The sequence below is a fragment of the Lepidochelys kempii genome, chromosome 8, assembly GCF_965140285.1.
Source record: "Lepidochelys kempii isolate rLepKem1 chromosome 8, rLepKem1.hap1, whole genome shotgun sequence".
Classification (NCBI taxonomy): Eukaryota; Metazoa; Chordata; order Testudines; family Cheloniidae; genus Lepidochelys; species Lepidochelys kempii.
Genome location: NC_136387.1, coordinates 13,183,411 through 13,207,187, shown reverse-complemented (window position 1 = coordinate 13,207,187; position 23,777 = coordinate 13,183,411). Strand labels below are relative to the sequence as shown.

The following is a 23,777-nucleotide window of genomic DNA, read 5'->3' as shown; positions in this document are numbered from 1 at the left end:
ATACAGACTAACACGGCTGCTACTCTGAAAATTGTTACTCCTGTGCAGGAAAGAATAGGACACGGATTAGGAGTGCCCAGTAAGCATTGCGGCCTTGTGTATCATCGACACCAGTTCTATTCCAACTACTCAGAGCCCCACAGTTTGTGTGCTTTTTCAGCTGAATATTTGTATCTCGGTCAACACTTCAGTGCAAATCCAGGCATTAAGAGTGATCAAAGCTGATGAAAGAAAAGGAGTACTTGTGGCACCTTAGAGACTAACCAATTTATTTGAGCATGAGCTTTCGTGAGCTACAGCTCACTTCATCACGAAAGCTCATGCTCAAATAAATTGGTTAGTCTCTAAGGTGCCACAAGTACTCCTTTTCTTTTTGCGAATACAGACTAACACGGCTGTTCCTCTGAAACCTGTCAAAGCTGATGAGACAAACTTTTTTTTTAATTATTATTATTTTTGGTAATTCAGTTAGCAATATTGCTCCTCATTTCCTAAGAAAACAATCCAGAACAAAGGCGTAAGCTTTATGGTATCACACAATATGTCTTACACTGTCAACTTTTATTTAAGGGCTCCCAGTGAACAATTTAAACTTACTTTGGTCTTTATTTTATCATCTCTGTTCAATGTGGTCAGATTGCCCCCTGCTGGATAGTCATAGGATTGGTGGAAGCAGTTATAGAAAGTGTGCTTTTAAAAGAGGATCTCTTTGTTTTTTTGTTTTTAAAAAGTAGACATTTTTCTTCCTAGCTGTTACTCAATTTTTCTTCATGAATGGCAGTTTCACAGAAGCAGAAAGGTAGCTTCTCCACACTTACAAATGGCTGCTTGAGTTAAATCCAAACTCTTCCAGCCTCAGCTCCCTCCCTGGCACCTTCCCAAGGCAGATGGCATGGCCGAGGTTGCATGTTCTGAGACAGAGCATTGCAGCACTGAGCAAAGTGCTTGGGGTGTGCTATAGACCGCCGGGATCTAATTTGGCTATGGATAGAGCCCTTTTTAATGAAGTAAATACTAGTGGAAACTGTGTGATCATGGGAGACTTTAACTTCCCAGATATAGACTGGAGGACGAGTGCTAGTAATAATAATAGGGCTCAGATTTTCCTAGATGCAATAGCTGATGGATTCCTTCATGAAGTAGTTGCTGAACCGCCTAGAGGGGATGCCATTTTAGATTTGGTTTTGGTGAGTAGTGAGGACCTCATAGAAGAAATGGTTGTAGGGGATAGTCTTGACTCAAGTGATCATGAGCTAATTCAGTTCAAACTGAACGGAAGGATTAACAAAAATAAATCTGCAACTAGGGCGTTTGATTTCAAAAAGGGCTGACTTTCAAAAATTAAGGAAATTAGTTAGGGAAGTGGATTGGACTGAAGAATTTATGGATCTAAAGGTAGAGGCGGCCTAGGATTATTTTAAATCAAAGCTGCAGAAGCTATCAGAAGCCTACATCCCAAGAAAGGGGGAAAAATTCATAGGCAGGAGTTGTAGACCAAGCTGGATGAGCAAGCATCTCAGAGAGGTGATTAAGAAAAAGCAGAAAGCATACAGGGAGTGGAAGAAAGGAGGGATCAGCAAGGAAAGCTACCTTATTGAGGTCAGAACATGTAGGGATAAAGTGAGACAGGCTAAAAGTCAAGTAGAGTTGGACCTTGCAAAGGGAATTAAAACCAATAGTAAAAGGTTCTATAGCCATATAAATAAGAAGAAAACAAAGAAAGAAGAAGTGGGACCGCTAAACACTGAGGATGGAGTGGAGGTCAAGGATAATCTAGGCATGGCCCAATATCTAAACAAATACTTTGCCTCAGTCTTTAATAAGACTAAAGAGGATCTTAGGGATAATGGTAGCATGACTGCAGGAATGAGGATATGGAGGTAGATATTACCGTATCTGAGGTAGAAGCGAAACTCAAACAGCTTAATGGGACTAAATTGGGGGTCCCAGATAATCTTCATCCAAGAATATTAAAGGAATTGGCACATGAAATTGCAAGCCCATTAGCAAGAATTTTTAATGAATCTGTAAACTCAGGGGTTGTACCGTATGATAGGACTATGTTAGCAATTCTCCAATTTTTAAGAAAGGGAAAAGTGATCCAGGTAACTATAGGCCTGTTAGTTTGACATCTGTAGTATGCAAGGTCTTGGAAAAAATTTTGAAGGAGAAAGCAGTTAAGGACATTGAAATCAATGGTAAATGGGACAAAATACAACATGGTTTTACAAAAGGTAGATCGTGCCAAACCAACCTGATCTCCTTCTTTGAGAAAGTAACAGATTTGTTAGACAAAGGAAACGCAGTGGATCTAATTTACCACGATTTCAGTACGGCGTTTGATACAGTGCCACATGGGGAATTATTAAATTGGATAAGATGGGGATCAATAGGAAAATTGAAAGGTGGGTAAGGAATTGGTTGAAGGGGAGACTACAACAGGTCCTACTGAAAGGTGAACTGTAGGGCTGGAGGGAGGTTACCAGTGGAGTTCCTCAAGGATCGGTTTTGGGACGAATCTTATTTAATCTTTTTATTACTGACCTCGGCCCAAAAAGTGGGAGTGTGCTAATAAAGTTTGCGGATGATACAAAGCTGGAGGTATTGCCAATTTAGAGGAGGACAGGGATATCCTACAGGAGGATGACTTTGTAAACTGGAGTAATAGTAATAGGATGAAATTTAATAGTGAGAAGTGTAAGGTCATGCATTTAGGGATTAATAACAAGAATTTTAGTTATAAGCTGGGGACGCATCAATTAGAAGTAACGGAGGAGGAGAAGGACCTTGGAGTATTGGTTGATCACAGGATGACTATGAGCTGCCAATGTGATATAGCATTGAAAAAAAGCTAATGTGGCCTTGGGATGTATCAGGAGAGGTATTTCCAGTAGGGATAAGGAGGTTTTAGTACTGTTATACAAGGCACTGGTGAGACCTCACCTGGAATACTGTGTGCAGTTCTGGTCTCCCATGTTTAAGAAGGATGAATTCAAAATGGGAACAGGTACAGAGAAGGGCTACTAGGATGATCCGAGGAATGGAAAACTTGTCTTATGGAAGGAGACTCAAGGAGCTTGGCTTGTTTAGCCTAACTAAAAGAAGGTTGAGGGGGGATACAATTGCTCTCTATAAATATATCAGAGGGATAAATACCAGGGAGGGAGAGGAATTATTTAAGCTCAGTACCAATGTGGACACAAAAACAAATGGATATAAACTGGCCACCAGGTAGCTGAAACTTGAAATTAGACAAAGGTTTCTAACCATCAGAGGAGTGAAGCTTTAGAATAGCCTTCCAAGGGAAGCAGTGGGGGCAAAAGATCTATCTGGCTTTAAGATTAAATTCATAAGTTTATGGAGGAGATGGTATGATGGGATAATATGGTTTTGGTAGTTAAATATTCATGGTAAATAGGCCCAATGGCCTGTGATGGGATATTAGAGGGGGTGGAATCCGAGTTACCCAGGAAAGAATTTTCTGTAGTATCTGGCTGGTGAATCTTGCCCATATGCTCAGGGTTTAGCTGATCGCCATATTTGGGGTCGGGAAGGAATTTTCTTCCAGGGCAGATTGGAAGAGGCCCTGGAGGTTTTTCGCCTTCCTCTGTAGCATGGGGCACGGGTCACTTGCTGGAGGATTCTCTGCTCCTTGAAGTCTTTAAACCACGATTTGAGGACTTCAATAGCTCAGACATAGGTGAGAGGTTTGTCACGGGAGTGGTGGGTGAGATTCTGTGGTCAGACTAGATGATCATAATGGTCCCTTCTGACCTAAATATCTATGAATCATCAACATCCCTTTGGGGCCAAAAGAGAGTGATTTCCTTAAGCTAGTCGTTAGGGCATTCAGCTAGGAGAGGGAAGATCCAGATTCCAGTCCCCCTGCTCAATGCATGCTTAATTATTTGTAGAAGAGTGAAAAAGCTTCACTGGGAGAGACTGAGGAAGACATAACCCAGTAGTTAAACCACTATCATAGGAGGGGGAAGACCCAAGCTCAAATCTCTTCTCCAGAGAAGGAAAATGAACCTGACTCTCCCAGATGCAACCTGATGTCCCTACCACCACTGCTTCATCCATGTGGGTTTACATGTGCATCACGCACACCTACCACCTCAGGCCCCACAGGCAAGAGGGGGGGGAGAATACTTAGTTGGAGGATCCTGCTGGGGCTTAGGTATGAAACAGGCATCTAGGTGCCTAGAGCAAGGCAGTTGTACACATGCTCACTGGCAGATTTTCAAGCATTGATGGTGTTAGGCGGCAGCTCAACAGTGGTCTTAGGATCTCATTAGCACATACATGTTGAACTCAGACATCTAAGTACTTTTGTGGATCAAGCCTTAGACACATCTGAATTTTTACCCAGCACCACCATTTTATAAATGGGGAAACTAATGTACAAGGAACTTAACTCATTTGTCCTGGGACATACAGCTGGTAAGCGGGAGAGGTAAAAATGGAGTCCAAAGAAGTCCTCACAATTCTCCTGCTCTAGCTCCTAGCCAACACTACTTCTCCATTTGAACCTGAGTTTAAAGCAGTGGTGGGCAACTTGTGGCCCGTCAGGGTAATCCTCTGGCGGACTGCCAGACAGTTTGTTTACTTTGACTGTCCACAGGCACGGCCACCCGCAGCTCCCAGTGGCCACGGTTCGCCATTCCCGGCCAATGGGAGCTGCGGGAAGCAGCACGGGCTGCAGGGACATGCTGGCTGCTGCTTCCCATAACTCCCATTGGCCAGGCATGGCAAACCATGGCCACTTGGAGCTGCAGATGGTCAATGTAAACAAACTGCCTCGCAGCCCACCAGCGGATTGTCCTGACGGGCCACAGGTTGCCCACCACTGGTTTAAAGGCTATTACTGTTAAAGGATATCCACAATACTTGTAATTCCATGCTCTGAGCAGAATTAGTTGATCAACCCAGGAAAGTATAAAAAAATTCCCCTAGTTAATGTAACGTGAATTCAAAACACTATCTTAACATCTTTAGTACACCTGTGCATCTGAATTAAAATCCTTGTCCTATTAATTTCCATAAATGGCTAATAATGTGCATTTCAGCATTGTTTACAGAATTGTGATAGGTCTGCTGATTAGATCAGGTTTCGATTTAATCTATAATAAATTAAACCATGATTGCTCCCCCATCAGAACAACGACCTTGGTATATTAATTTTAATAAAGATAAGAAATTGCCAAGGTAAGTAATTTTCAGTGTTAATAATTTAATAAGGCAATAGACCTTGTAATTAAAAATAAGTTTAAGGAGGCTGCTAAGTGATTTTGATAATGATTTAAGGACCAATTATAGAAAAGATCTCAGTCTCACCATCCTAATTAAATATTGGGAACAGCACAAAGTGGAAGATCTGAAATTAACCATTTTTATTATATTGAGGGCAATCACATACTATATTTATATCAGAAAAGTTTGACTGAAAAATGATATAATGGGATCATTAAAGAATGCTCTGCTGCTTCGTAATAGCCCAGTAGGAGAATTGCAGTGGCAAGAGTTGCCAGAGTACACTCATCTTCCAGATGCTGCCTCACATCTATCCCTCAGGGACTTACGTAAATCCAAACTACACCAGCATCATGAGTCAAGGATTTCATCCACACTAGCAATACAAAAGAGTGACCTCAGCGCAGATCCAAATCTGACACTTCAGCAGTAAGCAAAGCTTAATATTGAGATTGCCTTTGTATGATGGTTGTTAATTTACTAGAGGCTACTAACTAAAAGAAATCTCTTTAAGATGAAGGGGGACGTGTGGGGAAAATAACACATCCATACACCAGTACTTTTAAGAACGGAAGCTGACAAGCTGTAATTGGGGATTAAAACTGGTGTCCCTAAAGGGCAATAGGAGAGCTATAAAGCCTGGTCTAAAAGGCACCTGGAAAATCCAAGCTATGAAACCATGTAATTGTTGGTTTCAGAGTAGTAGCTGTGTTAGTCTGTATCCGCAAAAAGAAAAGGAGGACTTGTGGCACCTTGGAGACTAACCAATTTATTTGAGCATAAGTTTTCGTGAGCTACAGCATCCGATGAAGTGAGCTGTAGCTCACGAAAGCTTATGCTCAAATAAATTAGTCAGTCTCCAAGGTGCCACAAGTCCTCCTTTTCTTTTTGCGAATACAGACTAACACGGCTGCTACTCTGAAACTTGTCCAATGTCACTCAAGAAATCTACTGCACATCTGGAAATTGACCCCAGATCTCTAGGGCTACAAATTAATCTGCCTCCCTCTAACAATTTTTGTTATCCTTTCTTATTTGAAGCATTATTAATTCTCTTCTTTCACAACCCATCCAACTCAAATAAACCATTCTCTTTTCACCCTGCATGCAGCTGAGCAGGAGCCAAGGACAGATCACTTAGCTGAATAACATGCACTGGTACTAAATGAAAAATTAAAACTACAAATTTTTAAGATATCTGATTTCCTGTAAGTGAAATGTATTATTTGTTTAAACTATTATTTCTTTCCTCATTTCATAAAATCAAATCACCCACAAAAACCTACATAAATAGAGCTTCAACTCTCATCTTGAGAAGTTTAATAAGAAAAATCTTCAGGAATTCCATCAGTATTCTGATAAAAGAAATAGAAGTCATAATTCACCTTAATAGAAGAAAGTTTCCTTTCTCCAGGGGAAGAATTCATCAAGACTTCTCCTGTAGGTAAGATTTGACACATTTGCTTGTTTCTTCCTCTACTGTTTGATCTCAGTACTTTATGACTATTTGATTGTCTGTTACTAAATTTTCAACTGGCAAATTCAATTAAAAAAACAGAAAGCAACAGTTCCATCCTGCTTACCTGATCAGCAAACGGTTTTGTTTATTACACAAAGGATGATACATGCCCCACTCTTGCGGTGGCGAGTTGGATTATATGAAATATTGCTCTCTTTATTGGAGTTATAAGGCCATCAACTTAACAGGCCAGCACCAGACAGGTGTGACCTTATCCAATTAAAGTAACAGTCCAGGCAATATTGCAAGTGACAGAGAAAATTCCTTAATGTGTAGAGGGCTTCTGTCTACATTAGATCTTTTTTCTCTACAAAGATGCATGTTTTGTCCTTTTACAGAATGAGGATAAGAAAAGCACTGCAACAAGTATTGTGGAAGGTACAGTCATTGTCTAGCTTTGAAGTTAATAGAAATGGTCATCTCACAGTTTTTTTTTATTCCGTACCTCTGCCCTTATGCATACCTACAATCCGATGGAATATTCCTGCTGTCTTGGATACTCTCAATAGAATTCTTCCTTGGAATTCACTCTTCTAAAGCCCGGGTTTTGGGACACAAACTAACACAGTTGGTGCCACTTATTAACTCTCAGTTGGGAAGTGAAAGTGATGGCAATCCACTAATTGGCTTGTAATTTGTAGGATACAAGTATTACCTGATCATAATTTGAATGAGTTTTTGTAATGCTTGACAGCCACACAAACAAGGGAGAGCTTTGTCAGACTTCAACAGTTGTCTAATCTTATATTTTCAAACCTCTCTCTTGAGACAGCAAGCTAAAGCATTTGTCAATTATATGATTATTCAGCCCCAGTTGATAATGGATTAAAATTCTGAAAATGAATGTTTCCAGTGATTGCCCAACATAAAACCCAACGGTGTATGTTATTTAAAGAACTTCAAGGATTTCACATCCATGTTAATTTCTTGTGAATTTAAAAACATACAAATAAGTATCCCTTGAGTACCATTTGCAGGAGCCTTATTTAAAATTTGAATATTTGCATAAAACAGTTTAAACAAGATGAAAACTGTATATTACAGGCTAAATTGCATTAAAAGAAAGGAGCAGCACATTTTGTCAATACGTATTCTCATCTCTGCATTAGAAGAGCCAGCCTGGTTGCTCACAGCATGGTGGGGGTGGGTATGTGCATGCATGCATGCCAGTTTGGGAGTCAACCTTTGTCAGATACTTTATAAGCCAATGTACTCTCTCAACGGCATAGTGTTGGGATGGGGTTATTTTTGTGAATCCAGTTTAAGATTCAAAGTCAGCCAGCTCAAGACTTCACTCCTCCCTCATCCGATTTCAGAGGATCAATAAGTTCAAGATTATGCAGTTTCTAATTTCAGGCCTATACTTGCAAGAGAATTTTCAGAGAAGACTGCAGACTCTATGCCTTATGAATATGAGCACTCCAGTCACAAGCTTAGGTTAAAAAAGGACAGAATAGTAAGATTGAGGGACAAGTATCACGAAAGTTAAATATAAGACCAATAAAAATAAAGTCTATTAAATGAATTTTAAGAAATAATTTTAGTAATCCCAATGATGTGAAAGTGAGGGAACAGGATATGCTTTTTTCCATGAATCATGGCAGTGCCTTTCCCATACATAATACAAACACTATGTGGGGTATGAACAAAGGTAGCAGACGTATCTAACCACAAAACAAGGGGCGGGGAGCTACGGCATTCAACAGTACATACATTCTTCTCTTTCATCCAGGAGCACACATCCTTCACCACTGCAACACTCACTGTCAACTTCACTCTTTACCCTATAGAGATGCCAGCTTTCTGGGACCTCCCTTCCCCAAACTTGCAGCCACCATAAACAGATTCAGCTCCCCAACCTACTCTCCATTCAAGGGCAGGGGGGCAGAAAACACACTGAAGGACTTGTGTAGTTTTTTTTAAAGTGCATATCACATACTCTGAGGGGCAGACCTGTTTGATTTCCACCAGGAGTTAAATCAAAGGAAACTGTTAAGGAAGAAACCAACAGGAAATGGCAAAGATAAGAGGCATCTTCAAAGGAGTGATAATGGCAGCCATAGATTAAGTAGCAGCTACCTAGCTGGCTCCATTGAGGCTGCTCTTCCCAAGGCGAAGCCTAGAATCAAAGGGGTTTCTAAACCTTGAAAATGGGGGCCTCAGGAAGGAAGATGGGTGAGTTAGTTGTCAGCCAACAGAGGCAGATACCAAAACTGACAGAATATGGCCACAATACCAAGACTATACTGGTATAACTACAGTTCTGTAGCTACACTGGTATAAGTCTATGCTATAGATGCAGTCTACACCTATAGAAGGGGTTGTTCTGTAGGAACACCTCCCTGAGCAACAGCAGCTAGGCTGACAAGCAGTCTCCCACAGACCTACTTGTGTCTACATTGGATTAGGCTTAGATACGGAAATGAGAATAGGACTTTTATTAACCCATTTTCCTAAATGCCGGTTCCCTTTGGTAATAAAATACTACTTTGTTCTCCCTTTGAGGTAATACTACAAAGCTCTTTTTGAGTCACTTTAAATGTAGACCCCAAAAGTGAACGGGCTTACTGGTGCCAAATGGAGTTCAGCCTGTCCTATTAATGGGGCTGGGAAAACAAGAGGGCTGCAGCCCAGAGATCCAGTTTAACAATAGGTGGACTGCATAGTTTCTCGGAGAGTGAAGGAAGCCAAGCCTGTTGCATGAGGGGTGCACTCAGGAGGGACTGAAAAGGAGTCTCAGGTGCAGTTTACATTGGAACGATGACACAGATGCACACATATTTGAGCCTTCACACTTGAACCATCTTTGATCAATCAGCTCAAAGACATTGTAAATCTTGGTCTCTCAGCTAACCATAGTGCATAAAAATTCATTTAGGATGACCAACTTTTTTTTGTTTAATTAACAAGCCACCCCAGAGAACCCACCTTATGTGCAAATTGTTGGCTTTCAAAGTGTAGTTCTTAAGCCAGAAGAACAATCATGAAGTTCAGAATGTTTTGGGGAGGGGGAAGGGGAAAAGCTACTTTGTAATTAATGGAACTTTGAAATTGGCCAAGTTTTCTTGAAAGTCACTAGAAGATTCAAGGTTTACTGAATTTGTGTGCACATAAAACAGACAGGACACTCTGTACTTTAAATGCAAAACCAAAAGACAATTTCAACTATCCATCACAATGGCTGTCATAGAATGAGGAAGGCACATTTTTGGAAGAAAAAAAAGACAACATTGTCAGAACTGTTACAGTTTTAATCATTTACATTTCAAGAAACCATCCTTAGTCTCTTAAGGAAAAGGGATGGCTAGAGGGTTAGTTTGCCATCTCATTTTCTCCAGAAAGCATTTGCTACAATACAGGCAAAGAATGCATATCTTGTAATAGGATATTGTTTTTTCAGCCCTTCTGAGTGGGGAGTTATAGCAGGCCTAATTAAAGCTATGGTTTACCAGTAAAGCTGAGAACTATACTTCACAGAACTGAGGATGGCTCAAAAGGAAGGAGAAAGTAATGCATCCATAAACTCCACAAAAAGTTAAAAAAAAGCTATTTTTGTTTTGTTTATAACTGTTTCAATACAAATTTATCATATCAGTGCTATGGCTTCAACACTTTCCTCTCCCTAACCCCCTTCCCTCTCCATATTCTGTAAACTATAGTTAAGGTGGTTTAAAATAACCTACCTGACAATTTTTCTAATTTGATATTCTTACACATTTCTACTGGAAAAAAACACACAGCGATACTGCACAAGATGACACTTATTGAAAACCTGACTCCTTCACGAGACTGGGTTGAGATGAATGGCAGCAGAGGCGCTGGAAAGTGCAAATGGTTTGTCACACATACCATGCCTATATAGTCATATAAAGGATTCCATACATAGTGAATCCACACATAATGAATGGCAAAAACAGTCGTTTTGAGTGCCAAAAGATAGTTTGCAATGCTCTGTTCAACCCTAAACAGAAGATAAATTATTCACTGTCATTGGAATATGCTACATAACATGAACATGTTCAAACTGATCAAGATATTATAAAAACAAAAGCTTATATTTTCCCCATTTATTTTAAAAACATTATTCAAAATATTACGTGAAAGTCCAAATATGATAAAAATTACTGCAAGAAAATAGTTCAGGCATATTGTTTATGCTTCACTTTCTTATGGTTATCAAAAGAAAACATGTAACTGTAGGGTTTACTATTTATGAACTATTTCACCCATAACATATCATGCCATCACAATTCTTCTCATGCTAACATCTGTAAAGTTTTGACCTTTTTCAAAACAGCACATTACCACTTGTATACCAAGTCATTAATTGTGGTTCTTATTCACCATTATTTACATGTTTATCAGCTCTGAAAATTAAATCAAACAGAATGTACAAAAAGGAAAACTATGAAATTTTATATTTTACATCTCATGGAAAAAACAAATAGCTGAACTACGTAGGACAAGGTAAAAAAACCAAACATACCAGTAACTTGCTGTACACCTAATTCACGTGTAAAATTAATTTTGACAAAATTAAATAAAGGTGCAGTTTTGTCCATAGATTGTGGCAACCCATACGCTTTTAATTTCTACCCCACCTGCCAATTACTTGGGTTTAGGATAATATCAAAATTAATCATACTAACATTCCCAGACTTAACATGTTTGTAGTATACAAGAAACCACATGATTGCATAGCATAATTGCCTTAAAATTCAGGGGAAATTTTTGTTGCACTTGCCTGCTAGGTATATTTTTATTTTATAAATTATACCATGAAGCTTATTTTCAGTTCAATAATCTTAAAATGATAGATGAAGTTTCCATAAGTAGAGTTACAGAGTAAATCTTGGGCAATCAAGAAACAGCAATACTTTCATACAAACCTGGGATATTCCAAAGAAATGTAAAGTATAACTTGAAGTCAAGTCATGCTTGGTACATAATTATACTTTTAATTTTAAAATACTTTACTGCATGAAGCATCTAGAGAAGAATATCAGCATAAAGTTTGTCACATTAGGTAGCCTAACATGAGAAGAGTCTGAGTTTGCCTAGTGCTGCAAAACTTTCATCTAGATAGCTTTTGGCTATCTATACATGGAAAAACATTTAACTGTGTAAGATAGCTCATAAATCCAGCTATAGTAATGATTTGCAGAAAGAGACCATTAATTTAATTCAGTGATGGCAGACTCAATTTATCAGATCTAAAATGTTTTATGCCCACATTTTTATATTAGCCCTGTTGGCGCTGCTCTAGACAGAAGGACAGGATGCACAAAAGAAAATGAAATAAAGGAAAAAAACAAGTGAAATAAATTGTTTAAATCTAGTTTCTGTACATGTGATTTGAAATTTACTGTCAACAAAGAATTTAATGCTAATAATACATGCCCTGTGTCTTACATAAGCTTTAATCTCAAACCCGTCCAGGCAAGAGAGACATCTCATTTCAGTACAAACTTTTTATGGCTGACACTGCACAACATTATAGAAAAAGTCAGGCAAAGAAAATAATTCAGCAAATTGATGCTTTTAAAAAATGTAATCATTGGTTATCTTCAGCGAAGGCATTGCTTCATTAACATTTTGATCTAAACGATGATATTCCACTGTTCTAGAGCAAAGACCATCACGCCACCTTCGGCTCTGGACCAACAAGAAGATCTGGAAGAAATCACAACCAATTTTGATACGGATGAAATGACAATGTTGTGCAAATGTTTCACTTTTGTCAGCTAACGTAACAGCTACATTTGTAATCACACAGCCCCATCCAGAGCTACCAGCATGACTGGTGCTAATCCACTCACTGTTAACCCACCTCTTGTCCACACCAAGACTTCTCCCACAATTTGGCTAGCACAGGTACAGCTCCATAATGGCAAAGGCATTAGTATTAACAGCATGCAAGTTTTCAGCACAGTCAGCATTAGGTAACGTTGGTAAAAACCTTTGTCTGATACACCCTGAAACTTAAACTGTTGTTACTGCCAGTCAGAGAATACTGAAAAGATTCTGTAGTTTCAGCAGTAGAGTATTTTCTGCTGCTACTCTCCAGCAACAAAGGAGCATGCAGTATCAACCCAACCAAAGTCTGCGTACTCTCAGCATCAAGCTGTAGTTATGGGAGTTGTGAAGACAGAAATCTCTGTCTCTGTGCTGACACAAGAGACAACCAAGATAAAATTTTCAACAGCACCTAGCAATTTAGTCTTTGGTCCAAGTCCTATTTCCAAACATGTCATATGCACTTCTAAAAATTTTACCTATACTCAGCAATGCACTTGTTTTTGGTATAATATGGTGTTATAAGTTAGCCATGTTAGTTTCAGACCCAATAAAACATAAGACCAAATAAAGTTAGCTAAAGGGATAAAGAAAAAAAGAACAGGGAAAGAGAAACATATTTAAACTTCTTGGAGCATTAAATTAAGAAAATGCACACACGTTTGAAATAAACTGTGGGCTGTCACGTCATAGCTGTAGATTCTAAAATAAGATAACACTGATTAGACTGCAGAAAAATATTTCAATGATGATCTGATTTCATCATCAGATAGCTACAGTCAGAGATGTTAGAACTGCGAACAAAAGTAACCCAACATGCTAATTATCCAGCTGTGATAGGGCAAGGGTTAAATCCTAGGCATACCTACAGTTCAAAAATGGTCTCAAATTGTAAGCATTATCACCATCTCAGGAACATTCTCACTTTACTGAAGATTAAATTTTCCTTAAATTGAGGTTTATAATCCTGTGCAGACCCAAAATTAGTTCATCAATCTCCTTGCCCTTGATCTTATTTCTAGAAACCATATATCATCATAGCATATTACTGAACTGATTGATTCTCGATGTTATCATTTAATTGATTTTCCCAACCTAAAATGCTTCTAGTTCTAAATTAGCTTTCTTTTTTGTACAGATATTAATGATCTGCACATTAAGATCACAGAACAGAATACTGTTTGTAAGTGTACTTAGACCATTAGCACAACTAAGTAGTTTTTATTTAAAACATTTTTCAAGGTTTCAAAGCAAAAATTACTTTGAAATATTAAAGTGGAATTTTTCATCTCGCTTTCATAGTATACCTACCTTTCTCTTATTATGATATGTGATATACACAACAGCTACTAAGAAAGCAATAATAACCAGGTGGAAAAAGAAATGGGTGTCTTCTTCCAATCCTGAGACGGAGTCCTTTATCTTGGCATCAAGAGATTTTGTGTGCTCATAACTTCCAAAGCTATCAGTCTCCTCATCTTCTGGCAAATCTAGAAGGTCTGTATTATATCTGGAATTGGACGTCATCTCATAATGGCCATAGTCATCACGCCCATCAGGCTCCATAGTTTCTTTTGCTGCTGGGGGTGAACTATTCAGTATGTCTTTGAAGTCTGTTAGGAGACCCTCTTCCTCAATTTTAGTATCTTCAGAAGCATCCACATCCATTTGTGAAATGGGACTAACAGATGTGGCATGAGTTGCAACAGATGTGGCTGCGTCATCCTTCACGGTAGTTGGTCTAAGTGTGACAATATTATCGACTTTAAGAGTTGTTGAGGACATTTCTTTTTTTGTTGTAGGTATCAAATTGTTCAGACTGGCTGTTGAACTCTGAGATGTACTGAACACTTCACTGTCATTTTTAATAGCACCTGCAGTATCTGGGCAAAAGGAGAAAAGACATTTTTCTAGGTTTGTTTTTGTTCTTTAGATTTGTGTACAAACATACTCACTAAGTCTCTTGACTTATTTTACAAGGAAGTCATACCTCAATGAACTAGGCCCATTTTGGAGTGCAATGATTTTAAAACCAGAATATGCAGTTCTGCCAGTTCACAACAGAGAAAAATGGAACAGGGATCATAAAGTATGCTACACTAGTATGTTAAACTGTTTAGTGACTTGAAATATAGGTTTTGGTTACTATTCAGTTTTACAACAGTAAAAGATCTCACTGTGGAGTTGACAAGTCTTGCAGTGTATAAACCCCAAGATTTAAATAGATATTACTCTAAAAACGTCAGACCCCTGTAAGTAAAGTTCATTCACACCTTTTCTGAAGAACTTCTAGTATATTTATAAGTGGACGGAGTTGATTAGGGCAACAATACGACAGGCACATTAAATTTTCCCAATCTGCCATAGCATCACACAACCATTAGCAAAGAGGTAGATGCATTTACAAATTCACTCTGGACTGGTATGTAGAATAGAAGATCTCTATATTAAATTTTAATAGTCTCAAATATTTACTTCCAAAGAACCAAAAAACAAGTCTATCAACCTCAGAAACCACTTTTCATCTTTAAGTGAAAAATGGATTTCATTTCAATAACTCATTTTAAAAGACCCACATGAATCAAGAGAAACCAGGAACTTGAAAGCTTAGCCTGACACTTCACCCGCAGATCAAACTGTTCCCTTTCCACTTTGCCCACCCGTGAAAGTTACTCAACTATCAGCACTAAACTTTGATTGTCCTTATTTTCAGTCTGTGTCATGATATTGAAAGGTGATATGCAAAGCAATGAAGTGCATTGTATTCTTATGATGTCAAAGTTGGGTTTAAAAAACCACCCTACACAAACATCAGAGTTTGAGACTTGCCCCACCTTCCTAGAAGATAGTAGTAATCTTTGGAGAATCTGGGATAGGTTTCATCCTCAAGCTTTGATGTCCTAAGGTGCACTTGGCATCCCATTCCTACTCATCTAGGGGCCAGGAAAGCTTCAACTGAGGTTTCAGCCTGCACCTGTAGTGTTATTTTCCTGCTCCTCAAGATTGCAAAACTCCTCACTCCTCAGGGCATAGCTTCAAGAGATTCTTAGGAGGAGAGAATTTGCATTCCACTCACATCCAGGTACTTCCTAGGAAATCCACTTCATATGCATTGTTCCAAAAAGCCCTCTGAAATTCCTAATAACTTCCAGAGTAATCTTGTCTTCCTGCTATAGCGTTCCATACAATCTCACAGTAGAACACAAAAATTTTAATTTTTAATACAATTAACTCCAAAAGATATTAAACTAATTCAATAAGGTTTAATTTAATTCAATAAAATTAATTCAGGATATTGCACAAAACGGTCAGTATGTCACACCGTCTTCCACCAGAAGTATATAACTTAGCACAATTCAAGAAGAACACTAACTTACATCATTTCTCTATGGAGTATCTGCTTAAACCCAGAACACTATCTGGAAGTTCAGCAAACAAATGATGAAAAAGACTACACTTACAGAAGAAATGAAGAATTAATCTATTAATAAATGTAATTTACAGCCAAAGAATCACAATTCACCTCAAAATTATGGCTTTTATAGGGCCCCCACTTCTTCAATGTTTTCCACTGAAAAAGGAAAATTTGTTTTCATCTGAGAATTTCCTTTCTTGAATTCCTCATGTCACACGATCACAAAAGTGGGTTTTTCCACTCTCTTGTAAGTGATCAGGGGGAAAACCGACTCCTTGTTCTGGCTAGGACATGTGACTGCATCTTCTGCACCTTTCCCAGAAGGATCTCAAGAAAGCGTGAAGTGGTAGCAAAAACATGCAGATACCTACAATGATACATGTGGATACGAATGTGGAGGTATACCTCTTTCAGTCCTTTTGAGGAGGAAATCCCAACAGAATAAGGCAGGTATCAGAATCATGGAATAGACCTCTTCCCAAAAAAAAAAAAAAAAAGTAATTTTGTTTTTGTTGAGGGAACCAAAGTTCCATATGAAACTGGGTAAGGAAAAGTTACTACTTTAAGAATTAAAATACTGTCAAAGCTCCGTAACAAGTAGAGGTCCATAACCTACCATTTGCAACAGAGGCAGAGAAATCTAGGAAAGACTCAGAAGGGGCTGTCCTGTTCCCTGGGCAGGACAAAAGTCTGGCCTGCCTCAATCATCCAAAAGAGAAGGGAAACCCACTATTAATTAGAAAAGAAAGAAAGGGAGCAAGAAATTATTTTCACCACTTGCAAGTAGATCTGAAGTTACGTATAAGCAGCACAAGCACTGAAGGACACTGTCAAAGCTTACAAGGTCTAAAACGATCAAGAACCCAAATTGAAAAGATCCGAGCACTGATTTTTTTTTTCCAGAGTCTGACCCATTTAACAAAATAATCAGCACTCCAATAATTATATAAATAAAGTCAGATAATATCCATATTCCAGCTAAACATTCTAAATGGGCACAGGGTTTGTGTGATGTGCACACTATGGCTTCACCCTGCAAACGTGCTCAACTGCCAAGACAATGAAATTAGTTTAGGGGAAAATGTTGCTTTGCCTGCTTTATGACTGGTGGTAAAAAGGGTCTCTTTACTCATCAAACTATGAATTCACTAACAATATTACAGGGCAGAGGTCACATGACCATACATAAGCACACAGAAAACTAATAGAGAAGTTCTATTTTAAGATGTGATTAAGACATTTTTCTTCATTTTCACTTCCAGCAGTTTTACTGTTCAATATTTTTGTGTGTTTGCAACTGAAATGTTTAGCAGGTTTACAACACAGTACTAAAAACCACATACCAAGCTATTTAACAAAGTAGCAGATTTCACTGCATTTATTCGTAGTACATTTTTCTTCGTTAATGATTACGCTGTTCAAGGCATGGCACATGAAATAAGATTGACTGACTTACAATTATTTACTTTTTACTCCATGTTAAAAAGTCAAAGTGCCTTTCTTGAAAGCTGCAATATAAAACTGCTCTGAGTTTTAAAGAAAACTGAAAAATTCTGTGAAAAGACTTCCTTGGCACGTGACAATAACTTTCGGGAGCTACAGCAGAAAATTTAGCACAGATTTTTAGCGTGTCAGCAAAACTTCACTATACACTAGATTTTAAACCAAGTAGAACTGATAAAATTTCTCTATGTATTTCACATCAAAACTAATCAGTCTGACAATATCAGCAGTAGACTTTACTTTTTAAAAGTCTTCATGTCTACTGCAGAAATCTTAAAATACTCCAATTCACCTGCATTAGCATAATCTTGCAGTATCATTATGTCCAGGATCACAATTTTGTAACAAATGTATAGATTACATTTTAAAAAAAACTTAAAGTGGAACATAGGAACTGCAAGATTGGATCAGAGCCAAGATTGAGTCCAGTATTCTGTGTCATACTAGTCAATACCGAAGGCTTCAGAGGCAGGCATAAGAACTCTGCAGATGCAGGTATCATAAACCTGGCCCCCACATTTGGTCTCAAATTGATCTCTAATAGTTAGAGATTGTAAGCCTTTGTGTTTCAGGGCATAAGCCAAAGTCCTAAGAATATTTATATTACGGTTTGGAAGACTTATTGTTTAGAATAAACTAAGTTGGCAGAGTCACTACATTCTGTATGGGGAAAAAAAAACTTAATACATTTCAAGTCAGAAACTTTAATTCAAAGTGATTTTGGGTGGGATTTTTCAGTAAAAAAAATAATAGAGTGACCTAGAAGCACAAATCTCAGTGAAAGTCAATGGAACTCATACTCCTGAGTGAATTTTTTTGATGAATATTAAATTCACTGAAAAATGCATTTTTCAGAGCACTGAAACTATTTGTGATTTCAGGTAGAATTCAGCAGATTCTGAAATGCAGAACCATTTCATTTTGACAATTTTAAAACAAAACATTTTGAAGTTTCATCCTGAAATGAAGTTCTCTTGAAATTTATCTAAACAAAAAAAAAAGAGGGGGGGGGGGGGGTGAAACACCAAAAAAGTTTCAGGTTAACTAAACAGTTGCTTTGACTCTACACAAAACAGGGGAAGGGGGCAAGTTCAGATTTGGTTTGAAACGAACCAAAATTATGGAATTTTTCCGTCCTCCCCCCCCCCCGGGTTTAAATAGGTCTACACTTGGGCTTTTGGTCACATGGTTACATTGGTTAAGGGTGCAATTTTTTTTCACTCTTAACTGACATTGCTATGCCAGCAAACTTTCAAGAATAAACCAGCTTTAGGTATTTCTAAAAATCCCATACCACACAAGATGTGTTTTACCCAATGATTTTAAAAGTCAACATGAGCATTTGTTCATTCTTTTACCATATCACCATTCAACAATTTCCACATTACCCCGTAAGTTTAAATTCTTCCATTGCTGTTATCTTAGACTACTACAGTGGACTAACATAAATCCTATAATATTAGGATGTTATGTAATCATTATCCATGTTAGCTTGAATAAAACTAAATTTTTCAGAAGACTGCAATGCCATCAAGTTGTTCTTAAAGAACCTAATTGGGACTCAAAACAATTTTAATACAAGTGTTTTACCCCAACTAGACAAAGGTGGAATTTTAGTGGCACAACTCACATTAAACACAACAAATAAATACTCCGCACCATGCTTGAACATTCATTCCAGAGGAGAATTGGAAGTACAAAAAAAATGAGTGATATTGCAAAACAGTCCATCCATGAGAACAAAGCTAATGACAAGATCTATGCAGGACTGGGACAATTTTGCAAAGTGCTGCATAAAAGCAGGATAAATATGAAAACAACACGAAGTCCTGGATTGAGATGCATCTGTTTACAGAAAATCAGATTTTCCTCTGTAAGGAGGGGGGGAAAAAAAGCTCATAATGGCCAATAGGTCTAAGTGTGCAAAATAATGAAAATTCTCAACACCTTGTAAGATCAGACCATAGAACTGCTCATTTTATGGCACTTTACCTCTATCACAAAACATGAGGAGACTGCTTAAAAAATAAAATCACATTATGTACCGCAGTTTGAAAAAGCATTTGGCATGCCAAAAATACATAGGAATGTATGTTCTAAAACAGTGCCATTATTTATGGTTATTTAATAATTTATTAGTTCTTTGGCATATTGAAAAATTACGAACTTCGGCACCTAAAAAACTCTAGGACTGAATCATTTACAACCAGCCACTTTTTGTCAGATTACTTATCAATAAAATGTTATACAGACGCTAGAATGAATCAAGTTACTCACAGACCCAAGTACATTTATAAAGGCCTAAAGCTGAACAAGCTACTCTTTGTTTATAAGGCAAACTTTTACAACATGAAATAGGCTTTAACCAATTGTAAAAACAAAAATCCCTCAGCTAACCCCAGTTGAGTTAGACATCATGGAGCCTTCTAGCTCCTAAAATAGAGAGTCACAGATAATCTAGTCCTGACTAGAGGTACCATTTACCAAATATAAGGAAACTATTTCTTTAAACTACTACCTTTGCTACTAGTGATGGAATTTTACATAAAATTTTTTTTTAGTTTTTACTAGCAGAAAAAATAAATACTTGATTGGTGATGCCAAGATGAGCATTCCCCAGATCTAAAGCTACAGTTCTGCCAGGAAATCCATCAATGCCCTATTTCTGTTAGCTGGCACTGTAACTGATGGCATTAAACAGGAAAGACTTTCCATATGGACAGTCACATCTTATGTGAATGCCTCCAAAAAAAAAATCATTACACTTAAAGGCTTCAATAGAGAGCCAACGAGCCACAAGGAAGAAGTCCATACAGAGAGCCAACAAACAATTTATCTCACATTACTCCATCATAACAGATGATTCATTCAACCAAGACTTATACCATATGATAAGTTTACAATAAGATCAAATAGTGTATTATTGAGACATTCACAGAGGTCACACACTGTGACAAAGTTGACAAGGAAATCAGTATAGCCACTGAAAATTCTTTACCTTTTTGTAAACAGACAGAACAATACTGGCAAGTGTCAAACATTTAACACGTTATATGAAGAAAACGGAAAAGAGGAAATATGGCTTACTGTTCAAGGCACTTCCTTTTAGATTTGTTTGTATATCCTTGTAAAGGAGATATTTAAAGAGATACCATCAACCTGAAATCTAGTCAATAAAAACAAAATAAAAATAATTCCTCCTTCTCCTTATGACAGATATTGCAACCCCATGCAATATCTTTGGGAACCAGGTTTATTAAGTTTATGTATCACTAACTCCAGAAGAAGAGCATGGACAGCTCGACCAGGAACTAAAGACAGTGGGGGGTGTTTAAGGTGAATCACTTAAGACCGGTTATAAACACCTCCAGAGAGGTACCACCCCTTCAGAAGCCAACAGGAAAATCTTTTGATCTAAATGGCTGGATTTAAACAGACTCAGGACCTTCTATCCAATGGAGGCCCTGACCCTTGCAGAAGGGCTGGAAAGAGTTTGGCTTACCCAGGGTTCATATGACTGAGCAGTGACCTCTGGTAAGCTTTTAGAATGCATACAGGAACTTTTATTGGTTTTTATATTTGTTTTCTCTTTAATTCTTTTACCTTAAGAATAAAGATCTTTGCTTACAAAAAGCAAGGTACCTTGTAACTGCTAGCAATACCCTGTTCATAGCCCTCAGAGAGAAAACAACGCATGGTTGTTGGCCTTTAGGCAGACTAGCTTGCTGGAGATATCGCTGTATAAGGCAAGGAGCTCCGCAGCCTTAAATCCCCCATCAAGAGGGAGACAGCCACAGGTCTCCACCCAAGAGAGGTGATGGCTGGGAGCCAGAAACCTGAAGTGGGTATCCTTGAGGGACCACAGAGGAGGAACACGTGCAGTTACCCTGAAAGTGAGACACCCCTGAATCTCCCTGCTGTTTTTGTGAGGCTCACAAAGACAGTTTCCTATTTTTAAGAAGGTTTCTCTGTCCCTTGTTATCTTTCATACAAACAATGGGGGAAACGGACTATACACAAATATTGGACAAAGTAAAATGGAAAAGCGAAGCTCATTAATCATTTTCAATTGCAAGAATATTACATGCAACAACAGTAGACAAAAAAATCAGAAAGGATTGTGATAGTTAAGTTGACAGTGTCCCTTTCAGTAAACTCTATGGCATACTGTACTAGGATCATATGAATGGCTTTTCTGGACATGCAGAGTATTATTGACTATTGGCTCTGAAGTGGTTAAGACATTTAAAATTCATAGCATAGTAGTTGAACTATAATCAACTTTTTGGTTTAGGAATGTAACCAGAGGTCTAATCCAACACAACAATCCTCAGCAGCCAATGATACCATTGACAATTCATGCCATATCTTAAAACTTCTATTCACATGCATGGTGAAAGAAAATACATAGTTTATTTGCTGCCACTACATGTGGCATGGTATTTAAAGTCTTGGAGCAGAGAAGGGCAACAAAAATTATTAAAGGTCTTTAAAACATGACCTATGAGGGAAAATTGAAGAAATTTGGGTTTGTTTAGTCTGGAAAAGAGAGGACTGAGAGGGGACACAACAGTTTTCAAGTACATAAAAGGTTGTTACAAGGAGGAGGGAGAAGAACTGTTCTTCTTAACCTTGGAAGATAGGACAAGAAGCAATGGCCTTAAATTACAGCAAGGGCGGTTTAGGTTGGACATTAGGAAAAACTTCCTAACTGTCAGGCTGGTTAAGCACTGGAATAAATTGCTTAGGGAAGTTGTGGAATCTCCAATCACGGAGATTTTTAAGAGCAGGTTAGACAAACACCTGTCAGGCACGATCTAGATAATACTTAGTCCTGCCTCACTGTAGGGGACTGGACTAGATGACCTCTCATGATCCCTTCCAGCCTTAGCATTCTATAATATCTAAAACATCTGAATGATACCAATGTTTTAAAGGCACACTACCAATTAGTTTTGAAGACACACTTCTCCCATAATTTCTACTTCACTTCGTCTTTAGACAGTATGTCAAACTAAAGCTATAGCTACATTACGAGGCTTTGAGTGATATGGCTGTGCTGCTACAGCCAGGCCGCTAAAAGGCGCACAAAAACTTCCACCCCGCACGAACAGCGGCGGCTGTCAGCAAGAGAGCTGACAAAGTGCTGTTCACACCAGCGCCCTGTGTCAGTAAAACTTTTGTCATTGGGTTTTTTTTAACACCCCCTGAATGACCAAAGTTTTGCCGATGAAGTGCCAGTGTAGACAACGCCATACTGTAGAAAATGTAACGTCTGCCAGTAAAGTTAATTGTGTGAGATTCCTGTCATCAACACCTCTCTCTAGAGGTAAAATAGCAACAGGAATCCTCCTAATTTTATCGGGATAATATCATTAGGCAGTAGTTCACAAGACACAGCTTTCTGGGTTCTTTGCCATTCATGATGGGACTGGAAAAGAAAAGCACCTGCAGCAGATTTTCAAACTTCTGAACTCAAAAATGCTAAATTAAAGCCCTGAGAGGAAGGAAGGCAGGAAATGCAGAACTGGTTTAGCACAGGATGTGGGGGGAGAAACTACTCATGAAAACACACTTGCGTAAAATAAATGGAGTGTCTCCCCGATTTAAACATTTTCCCATTAACGGAACAGGGGTCCCCCCACAACGCCATCTCCTCCTCACCCCCCGACAGGTGCCCCCACTTCACCCCGAGCCCTTCTCTCACCTCTGGTGAAGGGGCTGTCCAAGGGCCTGTTTGCCCACAGCAGTCTTCCCAGGCGCCTTCTTCTGACCCTCCCTCCGCCGACCCCGGCGCCCCTCCCTGGGCAGGTTCCCCCCCATTCCCCGAGCCCAGGCAGCGCCTCCCCGGTGCCCTCCGCGCCCCCCGCACTCACCGTTGCCCAGCTGGCTGCAGGCCGGCACGGCCAGGCCCACAAGCAGCAGCAGGAGGCGGGAAAGGGCCCGGCCCGGCGGGGACGCCGCTCTCGCAGCTCCCCGCAGCCTCTCCCCGGCAGCGGCCATCTTTGCGGGCACAGTGGGGCGATGGGCTCGGAACCGGAACACGGACGTGGCTAGGTCCCGCCTATCGTTGCTAGGACGTGAAGTTCAGCGACGGTGACGCGCTCCCCCCTCCACCACCAAGCGCTCTCAGAACCTCGCGCCCCTGCGCCGTGGCAGAGAAAAGGCAGGGACGGCGCATGCGCACCGTAAGGGGCCTGATTGCGCACGCGGCGTAGAAGGCTCCGCATACGTTTGTTTGAAGGGGGCGGCAACTTCCAGGCAGACTCGGCGGCGGCCGCCAGAGAGCTG

General features: G+C 39.1%; 1 protein-coding gene across 1 annotated transcript; it reads right to left on the bottom strand.

The window, feature by feature from the left end:
- Positions 1-10,002: 10,002 nt before the first annotated feature.
- On the bottom strand, positions 10,003-23,668 carry C8H5orf15 (chromosome 8 C5orf15 homolog). The gene is made up of 3 exons (XM_073355591.2): positions 23,363-23,668; positions 13,880-14,451; positions 10,003-12,445 (listed from the first exon to the last, which is right to left on the bottom strand). Exons 1-3 carry the CDS (start codon positions 23,487-23,489, stop codon positions 12,314-12,316), a joined length of 831 nt encoding a protein of 276 aa, XP_073211692.1. The 5' UTR covers positions 23,490-23,668; the 3' UTR covers positions 10,003-12,313.
- Between the last annotated feature and the right edge of the window lie 109 nt (positions 23,669-23,777).